General features: G+C 35.1%; 1 protein-coding gene across 4 annotated transcripts in view; it reads right to left on the bottom strand.

Annotated features, from left to right (window-relative positions):
* The window catches only part of DACH1 (dachshund family transcription factor 1), a 353,487-nt gene that overhangs the window by 201,465 nt on the left and 139,054 nt on the right, over positions 1–12,968 (bottom strand). For all 4 annotated transcript variants that reach the window (XM_041471247.1, XM_041471246.1, XM_041471249.1 and 1 more), the window contains exon 2: positions 2,255–2,370. In XM_041471247.1, coding sequence (XP_041327181.1) covers positions 2,255–2,370 — 116 coding nt within the window. The remainder of the gene's footprint in view (positions 1–2,254; positions 2,371–12,968) is intronic.

A 12,968-nucleotide genomic window follows, 5' to 3' on the forward strand; every position in this document is an offset into this window, starting at 1 on the left:
GTCATGTAGCACTGCTGTCATGATGCTCTTTATCTTTGCTAAACCTCTGCATACCTCATGGAACATTAGACCCCAGAGCTCTCTTCTATCAGAGTTATTGTTTGCATTTTTTGTGCTGTTTGAGACCCAACACCACCACAATGGGAAAAATATCATACCACTCCTTCTGTTGTGGTAAGCCATGTAATGTGAAACCAGTTCAAATGAAATAGCAATTGCATTTAAACCTTTCTTCTTTTGCAAGAGTCTCACAAAGCATTACCACCCGAAAAGGATTTGATGAATGATAACCTTACATATGCCTATTTTCTTTAATTTTGAATTATTTTCTTCTTTTTTTTCAATCATCTTTTTTAAAAGATTTGCATCTGTTTTTGTGGGCTGATACTCTAAGAAATTGGATCTCTGGCTTTAGTACCATATATTTTTATTGTTAACTTGTTATGACCAGCTTTAAAGGACTAGAGAGGAACTGGATACTTTAAGGCATTAGTTGTGGTTTTAAACTGCTTTCTTAAAATAAAAAATCAAGAGGTGATCTGCTCTTAGATATAAACTGTAACACAAAACCCTGAATGATACTGTTGACAAGGTTTCTTTTCCTGTCTCCCACTTTCTGGCCTGCTTATTTGTCTCTGACTTCTTTCATCTCCTTTCTACTTTTCACATGCATTTTTTTCTTTGATATTTTCCTGCCTTACTTCCCCCAAATAATTTCCCTTTGCTTCTGCAATTTTTGATCTCTCCCTCATGAACATGAATGTTTTCGCCCAATAAAAACTTTCATTCCCTCCCCACATAGATCCCATCTACTATTCTCATGTTGCATTCACTCTGCACAATCTCTATTTTCTATACAAGATTTTATCCTGTAAATTCTATTTTATAAAGTATTGCAATCTTTTTTTTGTTTTGTTTTGGTTTTTTTTTTGCTGGTCACACCTGCCCAGACTACCACTGTGAGTTCTACTTGCCTGAAACTTTCCCATACCCCCCTACACTCTCAGTCTTGTCCCTCTTTCCTTATTTTATACCTCTCACCTATCAATCTTTGTCTGACCTCCCTTCATTTTGTCACTTCTCTTCATCTTTAAAAAACTTTAAATTGCAAATAAAAAATTTCTAGCTATGTGTCTATCTCACCATGTAAAGCAGCTCCTGAGCCTAAGGCCAAAGTACAAGTCTCATTTTGTCCACTGAGCTAAGCCTTCTTCACTTTCCTCCTTCCTCCAGACAAGATATTTACACTCAAACAGTTTCTGTTATTTGTTGTTTCCTGAACTGAGCATTTCTTTTGAGAATGTTAGTCATCTGTGATGAAAACCATGCCAAGAATCATGCCTGTATTTAGAGTGGTCATGGGCATGAACTCAAACATCCACCCATCATCTGGTCCACAAGATCAAATAATCTTCCTCTCTGCTTGATCTGTCTAGTTAATTATTTTTTTTCCCTTTCCTTAGAGATAATCAGTGTTAGAGACTGGGCCATGCAAATAAGCAGGAAATAACTGGGCAAGAAGTAGAAGTTCAGGTGGACTTTACTGAAACAAGTCCCAGAGTTTAACTGGTCTGTAACATGAAGAGCGAATGTGGCACCACCATTAGCTTGACTATTGGGTGCCTCCATCTTTGGGTGACTGGTCATCTCCTCCCTGCAACACAGCCTTTCTTAATTTAACTGTGTCTAAGAGCAAGTCACTGCTAGGAGATGGTACAGTAACTTTAAAAAGAAAACAGTAGTATGAGAAACAGATTGTTACAGGACTTTATATTAGTGTAAAGCCTCAGGAGACATATCAAAAATAGAATTTCAGGATGAAAAATTAAGAAAGACATGTGTGCAGCATGGAGTTATTTTAACTAACTCAGTTTCTTCAGGCAACTATATTCATGATGACATTATCTAATGAAGCAAAGCAGCAAAAAAAAAGCAGAAGATATCTGATCTGTTAAAAATGAATTGGGAGATTATTGTCTAATGATAGGTAATTCATGCTTTGAAAGGTTTTTGTTTGTAAAGAAAAAGAACAGGGGGAAAAATCATAAAGGATTATTATTTGTTCAGTTATTTTGAAGTACTAAGCTGCCACAATTTCCATTACGTAGAACATGTTTGTGTACCAACAATGTGGCATTAGGGGAACTATTGTGATATTTGTCTGCTGCTTTCTAGACTGTTAATCTAGTAACAAGTGGATATAAGCCATGAATTCAAACAATTGCCCGTGTGAAGGTGTTTCTAGTGATCCTACCTGTTGGCGGGATGATTCCAGGAGACATTAGGCCTGGGACAGAATGTGGCATGATATGAGAATTCTCTGGGGAGGTGACACTTTGAGTCCTCTTAGGAGGCCTTCCAGGTCTAGAACTGAAACAAACAAACAAAAAAATTTTTACAATTAAGCTGTTGTCTTACACATCATTTCAAAGTTGTTTCAAGTGGTAACATGGACTGTAAATAAATTTGTTTCAAGGACGGTTGCTTTTGCAGTTAGATGTAATAGACTTCCATCACTAATTAGATTACATGCTGAATTCATTTTCCTCATTGAAGATCAGCCGCTCTTGATGCATAATTCATAGCCTGCACCTCGTTACCTGCTTCTTCATATTAATATCTATACACAGTTTGAATTGCCTCGTTTGCATATGCTAAAGTTCTGCATGCAGCCTTCAGCACGAAAATTATGCACTAACTTGTAATAATTATTACAGTCAGCCTGCTATTGATTTATGAGACTTTTAAAAACCAAATATGTGTAGTACTTGTAATGAATGATATTTTAAGGTTCTTCAGGAAATTAAAAGGCAATGGCTGCCTAAGGAAATGTTCTGCTTGTTTGATTTAATACTACAGTTAGCTGGGAGGTGGAATGAAAGAGTGATTCAGACCTATAGCACATTTTTCGATGATATGTTTTATTACTTCGCACTGCTAGCCTGATATCTAGATGATAAATGACAATACATATCTAATGTGTGAAAAGGTCTTGCAATTTCTTTATTTTTTGTCATTTAAAAGATAAGTCAAGTTATCATTTAACCCTTATTCTATTTAAAGTGAAAATCTCACTAAGACACCTTACTTTAAATGTACTACTTTATGTCAGAAAGGACTCGGAATTATTTGTAAGATATTGTTGAGCAAAAGCCATCACAGCAGCTTACATGTGTCCCATATGGAAAAATAAAGGGCTTCAGGTTTAAGCATTCCCTGTCTGTTGAATGCTCACATACACAACTTTCCAACTCCTGGACTGCCTAAGTAGCACACAAATTAGAGACGGATGACAATGAAAATACTTATTGCTTATCTTACATACAAATACCTGCTCATACAATATATATCCAAAGGCTTGTATTTCTACGTACAGATCATAGCATGGTACCACTGCAACATCCTGTAACTGCTCATTTAGGGGACATGGTGGAATAACTTCACAGAATAAGGTGATGTGCTGCTCTAAAACTGCAGTGTTAACCTATGATCTGCCAAACAGTGGAAGAAAGAAAAGAAAGGTGGGTATGAAAAGTTTTGCTCCTTAGGTCCTCATACTAACAAAATTCTAATCAGGAATAATGGCATTTCCAGCTATGCTGGGACTGCAGAATGAGGCAGATAATAAAATACCTCTGTTCTTTATTCATATTAGTTTCCATTGTGTTTGGAAATACTTTTTTTTTTTCCTTTTTTGGCACCTTCTACAACCTAACTTTAATAAACCAAAAACAAAGTACAGAGCATTTTCTTGAAATTTAATGACTCAAGGCATTGAGTCATTAACCTCAACTGATCATTAATTCCCAACTTAATGTCCTGAGCTCAGGTCATTATTAAAATTATAAGCTTGGTAATTTCTTTGATTGGTTTGGCATTTTTGATTTTCTTCCATGTAAACAAAATTGTCATATGTTCAAAACAACAAGAAAAACAGTTGTAGAAAAAGAACATTGTCTTATTCCAGCTCAGAAAACCAAATTAAATGTCTTCGGATTTTCTTTGATTTTCCTTTGTGATTTACAATAAAAATAAATATACCATGAATACACATAAAACTGAACAAAACATTATAGGCAAAAATGATCTGATTTTAATGGAGTGTTTCTAATATATTCACCCACCAAAAAATGCCAGTGTGTAGGAAAACTTTAATGGTTTCATTTAAGTATCTAAGATGAAGTACTCAAATCCCTATTGTGATATGACTATTGAAGGGTCTGACAGCAACACAACAGAACACAAGCAATGTGGCACAATGCACAATGTACCAGTAACTTCCAGATCTTTATAAAAAGCAAGTTCACACCCGCAAAGACTCTCTTTGATGTTAACTACCAAGTGTAGCCATGGTGAAGCCTGGATGCTTTCGTCTTTGATTTTGAGGAATAAAACCACTCCTCTTCAAAGCCTAAGGGAAGACAGTCATGGACCAAATCTCTAAACAAAGGTCAGCAGCAAATTATAGGTGAGTGATACTGAAACATCCAAGGCAGAATTCTTCCTTTGTCACCTTCTAGAATCAAATTGCTTGTGCTATTGTATACAACAGAGGGGTCACACTCAAAGCCATAAATGAGCCCAGCGACCCAACTCCATTCCGTGATTTATCCTGAAGTTTACCAAGTAAATGTTTTCACAAAGTTCTAAACTTCCAATTCCAATCTTACTAATAGCATCTCACCCAGTCAACAGTTGGGCACTGGAAGAGGCTCCCCAGGGAAGTGGTCACAGTACCAAGCCTGGCAGTTCAAGGAGTGTTCGGACAACGCTCTCAGGCACATGGTGTGACTTGGAGATAGTCCTGTGCATGGGCCAGGAGCTAGACTTGATCCTTACGGAGCCATTCCAACTCTGCTTATTCTGTGATTCTATTTAAATGGAATTGCTGAGAAGGAAACCTATTTAATCCTGATCAAATGTTTAAGTGACACTAGTTCCACTCTACTATTAGAAGGCGTTTACCTATCTAAGAAACCCAGGGTTTCTTTCCTAGTAACAAGGCAGAAAAACACTGTAAGACAAATTAAGAATTATTTCTTAAGGCCTGGAAGATCTGATTTAGAGGTATGGCAGACTATGCAATACAGAATTAAAATGAATATATCTAATTGTCCTTAATAACCGATTGAGTAGCAACACTTAATTTGTTAATTGTCATTTGTTAAGCATTTGTTTCATTAACCATACTACTAACTTGAAATACTACTTTGTAAGATTTGTTTTCAAACTGTAAGAATTACAAGAATTTTATATGAATCATTACCAAAGTTGTGGGGAAAATGGCATGAAAAAAATCCTTTAAAAATAATCACTTTGACTAGAATTGAAAACTCTCATGTTGTTTTGTAGTTCATTATCATTTTTATAGCTATATGATAAACTCTTTAAAAAAACATCAAAAGCATAGCAAATTAGTTTAACTATCATAAACAGGATGATAAAAATAGCTTAATAAATCATTTTGTTGGTATTTTTCATAAACTCGAGCATAGTAAAGACTACTTATTTTTAGATTAGGGAACATTCATTTTCATTCCAAGATAAGAAACCTTCAAAGTACTCATCATACTCCTATTTCTGTATCAAAATCAGTAGATTTGTCTTCAGTACAAAAAATTAAATATAATTTAAATAGGTATCGGTTGATTTATTATGCAAAAGTTACTTTTAAATGCCAGAACAATCAGTAACCTTTTCTTCTGGTTGATGACACTATGATACAAAAATCATCATTTAAAAGCTGATGATAATACTATTTTTACTCAAATTTAGATTTTGTATACAAGCTTTTATAGACATAAAAGACATTGTAAAAGTTTGTCTTTTATCTGAATACAATTATTGGAAGAACTACACTGTTTTTTCTGAAAGACCACTTGACTTCTTATGGAAATGCTAATTATCTCAATGGGTAAACTACTCAATGATGACCCATTTTGATTTTAAAGATGCCTAAAGTCTGGATTTTTTAGAGCTAAGATAAACAGTCTGAAATGCTAAAACCCCAAAAGCCAAAGTAATACCTTGTGAATACCTAGGGTTATAGTACAGGTAAGTCAAGGACTGTTTTGGGACTCCACAAGAAGATGCTGGAAGAAAGAACACTACATCTGGAAGTCATAGCTGATCTTCCTGTCTGCTGTTTCATTCTTTAAAGAGTAAATTAGAGAAAGCAGAAATTGGACAATATCAAGCAAGCCACAAGATTAACAGTTCTAAGGAGCAGGGGAGAAGGCTATAGGGAAGTTAGCAGTTCCTTGTGAACTGCATTAGAAAAGATATCCAATAGACTGCCACTCTGCTTTTAGAAATATGAATGAGTTTGATATTTTCTGCTCTAAAACTTAAATTTTCATATGTGAGATAACATATGTTGAAAAAGAAAATGAAAGCTTTCTACAGGACTATGTATTACTAACTTAGTAGTCAAGTTTCTGAAGCAAAGCACCTAAATGAAAATCCATCAGCCTTCTATAAGCTCGTGTCAGTTTGTGACAAAATTATCCGACTTTTCTCAAGTCTTAAAAGACAGTCCCACAGACAACTGATCTTTACTTTTGTAGAAATTATCATGGTTTACAGTTACAATACGCCATTATGTGAAAGAGGAACTCAAGGTGCAGATTAGTGAAAGTCTCAAATATTTTCTTCACTAACATCAGCTAATTAGATAACCAGAACACTTTCCAGAATGACTGGAAATAAATCCATCAATTTTTGGCCAGATTTGTGTTTCATCTCTTCAGTTTCATAAATACATCAAGGAATACTATGGCTGTAGCATTTTCGTCTTTGAAGAAAAAGGGTGTATTTGTCTACTGCACTGTGATTAGCATGAGAAGCAATTGAGACTACATTTAAGACTGAGAATATGGTTATTTCTTGGTCTTTTGATCAACATATATTAGTCTTCTTCCTGTCTTACCAAATCTAGAAAACAACAGATGGCTGAATTAAATAATAAGAAATTGAAGAATCTGTGTTCCTTATCAGTTAAAATGTTGTGCTTTGATAATATTTTTAAAGTTTTACATCATTTCAGTTATATTATCAAGTATGAGCTTGCTCCTAGAAATGTTTTGATAGTGGTAAACAATTAAAAGCAGACGTAATCAAGAGAAAACCTGGCCCTGTTCAATCACATGGAAAGAGACAACAGGACAATAGTATGGGCTTATCTGCTTGGCTTTAAACGTAACCAGGCTGCATTCAGCTCTTATTACTATCTGCCAGAAGACAGAATTGATGTTAAAATCTAAGGGTCTCATCCTTGAAAGCCTTAGATAAGTAGACCCCCCTACTGATTTCTGTTAAGACTTTTGAGCACCAAGGAAGGTTTGGCTCCAAAACAGCCGAAACTCTTCATGAGTAGTATATAATTCTCAGAGCACGTCACTAGCATTTTACAGATGACTAATTGCATGGCAAAACCATGTGCTAGGAAACTAAAAGTGTTCAAAAATGTTGCGATAATTCTGTGATTTATCTTTCTCATGTCCTGACTTTGAGGAACAACTGTGCAATATTAACACTTGATTAATCAAGTTTTACTCCTTAAAATTACTTTTATTATATACATGAAGCACCCATAAAGAAAACTGCAAGTCTTAACCAGTAGTAAGAAGGCAAACTGCCTTTCCTGCCAAAATTAATTAATTTCAGCGTTTGTTTTCTACGTGTAGAGGTTTATTTTTAATCTTGTCTGTGAGCAAGTTTAGTGCACAGAAATATTGTCCTCATCTGTAGCTGGGCATACATGATGCAGTGAAGTTACCACTGGCCAGGCAGTTTCATAATCAGTAATACTGGGGAGTGGCAGGAAAAGTTACATGCCAGAAGTGATAGGTAGCAAATCTGTAACAAAGGTTTGGTTAGACAGCTAGAACTGTCTAAAACAGTTTAGAATATCAATGCCAATTTTAGCTACATCAGCATTTATGCATCTCATTTAAGTACATTTTGAAAATCTATGCTTTATTTCTCATCTGTTCCATCTCCCCTTAGTGCTTCAAAGCCTGACACAGAACTTTTGACCTCAAAGAAGCTGGCTGAATGAAATTTAGGTGATCAGCCACTGGAAGTGGTTAGGTGCTTGCCATAAAATGGACACTGCAAAAGGCCGAAGATGTCACTTGGTGACTTAATGCAAAGACAGGGATGCCCTGTGACAACCTGTAAGCTCAGGCAGTGGACTCTTCCCACATGGCATTTCTGGGTTTTGGGGTAGCTTCTGTGCTGCTCTGATCATACGTGCAGCCTTCACACTCGCAAGACTTGAGCCAAGGGCGTGTCAGTACGGAAAAATAAGGTCTAGGAAGACTGACTAAACCTTTTGTGTAATTTAATTCCTTTGCTTGGAAAACACTTGCTTGCCAAGGTAACCTTCATAAATATTTCTGATGCACTGAACTAGCATTTTAAAGGCAAAAAAATGACAAAGTACATCGATCCAAACCTTATACTCTACTATTTTAGGTTTTCCCCTTCTGCTCCCACTCAAGAACAAAGTAAAAAATGCAATTCTAAGACAGAGCATACATTTATTTTGGCAGTTAGTAAAACAACCATCAGAAGTCACACCATGTCCTTTTTACTTGCAGTAGTCTTGTAAAACAATAAAACTCTCAGTGCAATTACCTCAAATGTATTTTTCTTCTCACAATTAAACAGAAAATGTTCTCACGCAATAATTAGTGCTGAACTCATGATATATTAGGAGTTACTGAGACAGCAAACAATGCTGATAAAAATAAAAACAAAGATCTGTTTCAAAATCTTCATAAAGAAGTGCATGAATGGTCTCCAAAAGAATTAGGTTGTGTTACAGGAGTGAGCAGTGGAGAAATTATGCTGATGAAATATTATTGCATTTCAGTAACAGAACATTTTAGTGCTATTTTTGAACCAAAATGGGCTAAAAGTGGATATTGGGTCAGACATGCAATATCAGCTTATCAGTGGAAGAAAAATAAATGGAAGAAAATATATTTCACTTCATATCCCATTCCAAAGTCATTTAGTGCAGTAATACAGGAGCACAGGTTAGTCCTAGGATTCTACTCTTCTGCTGGGGTAGAGAAGACCTTGTTGAATTATTTCTTTTCCTAACAGAATTGTCATGTAAACAGCATGTCATTTCCATCCTCCTCAACACTGCAGCCCAAATCACTCTGCTTTTCAGCAAGATTAGTAATATTCTTGATACAAGAGTCTATGATACAAGGTACAAGAGAGCAAGAACATATAAAATATATATTACAGCAACACCTGCCAGTTCTCCCTTGATGGCTGAAGTCCTACTACAAACACAATGAAAGAATATAAGAAAAATATTCTCTGTGACTGACCATATTACTTGAATATATGAATGATCTAAAGGTAAGAAATGAAATAAAACCAGTTAGAAATCTGAGTGTTAGTGGAGTAAGTTACAGTACCAGGTTTAAATACAGCTGTGACTGTACAAGCTCAAAATATTACTGGCATATGCCTGTTCTCTTAATGAAATTGAGATCTGTAAATAATCTATTGGAAATAGAGAAAAATAGATAAGAAATGAAGCTAATTCTGTTGGGTGGCAGAATTATGATGTCAGAAGTAAATTAAGTCAAAAAGCTCATCTAATTAGCTGAAACACTAGATTTTCCTGAAAGTTCTTAAAACACGTAAGTATGTTGGCTCTCATGATTATATAATAACTGTGAAACACAAGCTTCTGATAATGACAGCCATACAACCTAGAGTTGAAAATAAGTCTGAATGAGCAATGAAATGCAATTATTAAAGAGAACTCATGCATAGATTCAAACCACATTGATGGGGTTTTTTTTCATTACATGAACCTTGCTTCAGAAACAGTACTCAGAAATCACAGCATTAGTTATCCTGAATAAAGTTATTTGGGAACACATGTAATATCAAGAAAATAAGAAAATAACAAGAAAACAATAACAAGAAAACCTTGACAATAGTATTTATTTCCTCAATTTGCACTTCTGTCTTTTCAGAATAATTCTGCAACTACCAAAAAAATTAAAAAAAAAAAAAGTGGAAAAAGTAGTGATATAAAGTGCATGCTTCCCACAAAATGCTCTTTCTGTCAAGTTATAACAGATGCCTTTCCCATTTCACTCAACCTTACAGCATAAACCCCACCCAAAATTTAAATATGCAAGCTAAATGATTCCTTCTAACAGTGTTATTCACCCACATGAAACCCCAAACTATAACAGATGCAAAGCCTATTTTTTCCTCAACTGTTTTCATCTTTTCTTAGGCTTTTAATTCTAAAAACATCCCCTCAAAACATCATCTACTATATATACTATAAAAATGTCAAGCATAAAGTTAATAGGCCAGAAAGGCAGGCTTGATCCACACTGACACAAACCTAAAAAAATTTAAGCTTTCATTTTTTACAAAAGTTTTTGCTTCAAGTTGCTGAGATGATTCCTAATGTAAAGCAAGCCTAACTCTTGTGGTTATGTCTGTTAGAGTCTGCATATGGCCTGAAACAATGATTTAAATGTATGAACTTTAGTTGGAATGAACAGTCCTGCTTCAAGGCTTGTTTTCCAACCATCTGTATTCATCTCTGCATATGACTTCCACATGTAATTACAAATTTGTGAACATAAATCAGATAATTGCATGTACAAATAACCAATTAGACTCAAAGCAAAAATAGGCCATATAACAGCATACTCCTTTTTTGAACACATATGTAACCATTCATAACATAAGCAAATATCTTTATTTAAGAAATTTTTGTTTAACTTCTTCAGAAAAAATATTATCTGTTTTGTTTTCCACCCGGACATACTGGGGAGCAGCTGCCATTTTGAGAACCACTTTAAAAAAAAGAGCAGAAACACTAGAAGATAAAGCATCTGCATAAGGTGCAAGCCCACCATTGCTCCAGGAGTCACAGAGCTGGTGTTCATTACCATCTGTATGGAATGTAATAAGACACATAAACATGTTGATGATGATTTAACTTAAAAAAATATAAATAAAAGAAAAATACTGTACTATTCAAGGTATTTAGTGAAAATATTCTGGTTCTCCTGGCAGTGGGTTATTATTTTTATTCATAACAGTTGATAATGAAGCTCTATCATATCAGTGTATCCACTGCAATATCTGAATGCACTCGTCAGTTAATTGGCCACAATTCTTTGTATGAAATGCTGAAATAAGTGAACTGTCACCTCTTTAATGAAGTTGCCTATATCTTAAACCCTTTGCCCTTTAAAAAACTCTTTATACTCACTATGAAAAATTTTATACTCGCTTCTGCCAGAGACCATGGTTAATGTTCACTGCCCTTTATTCACCTTATTTTTAATTCTGAAAACCCACACTCATTAACCGTACACTTCCAAAGAATTGCTGGAACCGCCTAAATAAAAGCTTGAAAGTGACTTTTATTGTACATTTGAGAGTAACAGTAGTGGTATGAAATATTGAAAAGAATCTCTTCTAGTCTGCACAGCTGTAACTGCTCGGCTGGAGTAACACATACTGACGGTAACCATGAAGTATCCACTAAAATCAAGAATTTAAATCTTTGAATAAGGTGATCTGTGTTTGCATATATTTATAAATGCAAATAAGTATTAATCTTCTGATGAGTACTGAGCATTAAAAATTACAAGTTTCTTTGAACAGATGATGTCTGGGGTCAGAATGGTGGGTCAGTGGGTCTGCTCTTTGAGTGCACTTCTATTTGATATCAATAAGCAAGTCCTAAACTAGAAACTAAAGAATATGTACATTAGTTTCTTCTCTGCCACTCCAACTTCATAGTGTTTGGGACAGTAACCAGCTCTCAGTACAGCCATGGGTTTGTGCAACACCCAGCACAATGCTCATCACTGAAAACCCCTGCAGATCAAGAGATAAAAGGCAAGGATTACCCTTGTAGATGCCCTTTAATTAGAAAATTCTTGAGTGTACTCTAGAGGTACTTTACTTCCAAAATAGAGGAAAACATGAACTCAAAAGAAAAAAATGAAATTACAGTACATTCCAAAAACCTGATCTGTGTACCCAGTCCCCAAAATCTGTTTGTGAAATCAAGATGCCTGGTGTTTTATAGTGTTCCACCATTACAAGTCTAGATGTAGACCTGCTTGGCCACCATACTCTATTATGGAATATTGTAACATAAATTTGTATTTTGTTTTCCTTGTGCAAAGCAAGGAACAGAAACAATCAACCTCCCATTTCCTTGCAAAGCAGCATCTGTAAACATATGAACAGTAGCACAGTTTTCTCTACAAAGCAGTAGTACTATAGTAATTTGAACAATGAAGAATAGCACTCCAAGACTCCTCAGTTCTAAAACAAAGAACCATAAAAAAACCACACAGTACTATAGGTCCAAATGGAAATATTACAGTGATTCAAACAAAAGACACTGAGCTCTTATCCTTTCAACAATTCAAAAGTCATTCAGTGCATTTCCATCAAGCTAGAGAGGATCCAGTTTGGTGATACCTTAAAACATGTCGCTGCAACCCTTAGTCCATGTTTGAAGGTAAATTATTTGCAAGCCTGAAATGCAGCCAGTTCCCCAAGCTGTCCCTTAACTACCTCACGTAAAGTCCGTCCTATCAGAAATAACAGTCTGCTATTAAAGTGTTATCCTAAGGAAACACTGGACGGTTAATCAGGCATTTCTAAAAAGTAGTACAAGGAGTATGTTTTTAAATTACAGAGCTGACAAATGTTTCTGCTTCCTTTTTTTTAAATTATTATGATTATTTATATCTCATTGTAATTCTGGTAATTCCATTATGAATCTTCATACAACAGAATTACATAGGAAATTACGAAGAATTTATTCTATATAAAACCTAAATCAATTACCGAGAAGTTTATTTTAATATGCATATACTATATTTACTCTGTGACTGGAAGTTACACATGTCCAGTTACCAATGGTCCCTTTACCTCTCATC

The sequence above is a fragment of the Pyrgilauda ruficollis genome, unplaced genomic scaffold (genome assembly GCF_017590135.1).
Source record: "Pyrgilauda ruficollis isolate IOZ18807 unplaced genomic scaffold, ASM1759013v1 scaffold26, whole genome shotgun sequence".
Taxonomy (NCBI): domain Eukaryota; kingdom Metazoa; phylum Chordata; class Aves; order Passeriformes; family Passeridae; genus Pyrgilauda; species Pyrgilauda ruficollis.